The sequence below is a fragment of the Penaeus monodon genome, chromosome 31 (genome assembly GCF_015228065.2).
Source record: "Penaeus monodon isolate SGIC_2016 chromosome 31, NSTDA_Pmon_1, whole genome shotgun sequence".
In the NCBI taxonomy this organism is placed as follows: domain Eukaryota; kingdom Metazoa; phylum Arthropoda; class Malacostraca; order Decapoda; family Penaeidae; genus Penaeus; species Penaeus monodon.
The window spans coordinates 15800741-15800959 of NC_051416.1; the positions used below are offsets into that span (position 1 = coordinate 15800741).

The 219-nt window shown below is 59.8% G+C and overlaps 1 protein-coding gene across 1 annotated transcript in view; it reads right to left on the reverse strand.

Moving 5' to 3' along the window:
• Positions 1 to 213, reverse strand: part of LOC119592900 — a 930-nt gene extending 717 nt beyond the window's left edge. The window contains exon 1 of the mRNA XM_037941792.1: positions 20 to 213. Coding sequence (XP_037797720.1) covers positions 20 to 185 — 166 coding nt within the window. The 5' untranslated portion in view covers positions 186 to 213. The remainder of the gene's footprint in view (positions 1 to 19) is intronic.
• Between the last annotated feature and the right edge of the window lie 6 nt (positions 214 to 219).

Here is a 219-nt window from a genome sequence, read left to right on the forward strand (position 1 = left end):
TGCTAACCAACCAACTTACATACATCGGGGACCACTTCCGTTGCATAGGCCGAGCTTTGGTTGAAGGTCTTCCCTTGCAAGGCAAACCTGTTCCAGACACGTTTTCCGAGAGCTGCCTGGGCCGCGGCGAGGAGCCAGAGGGACGCGACGAAGAGGAGATGACGGCGGGAGGGTCCTGTCCGCATCGTCGGAGATTTCGGTCTCGGCTCCGCGAGCTGA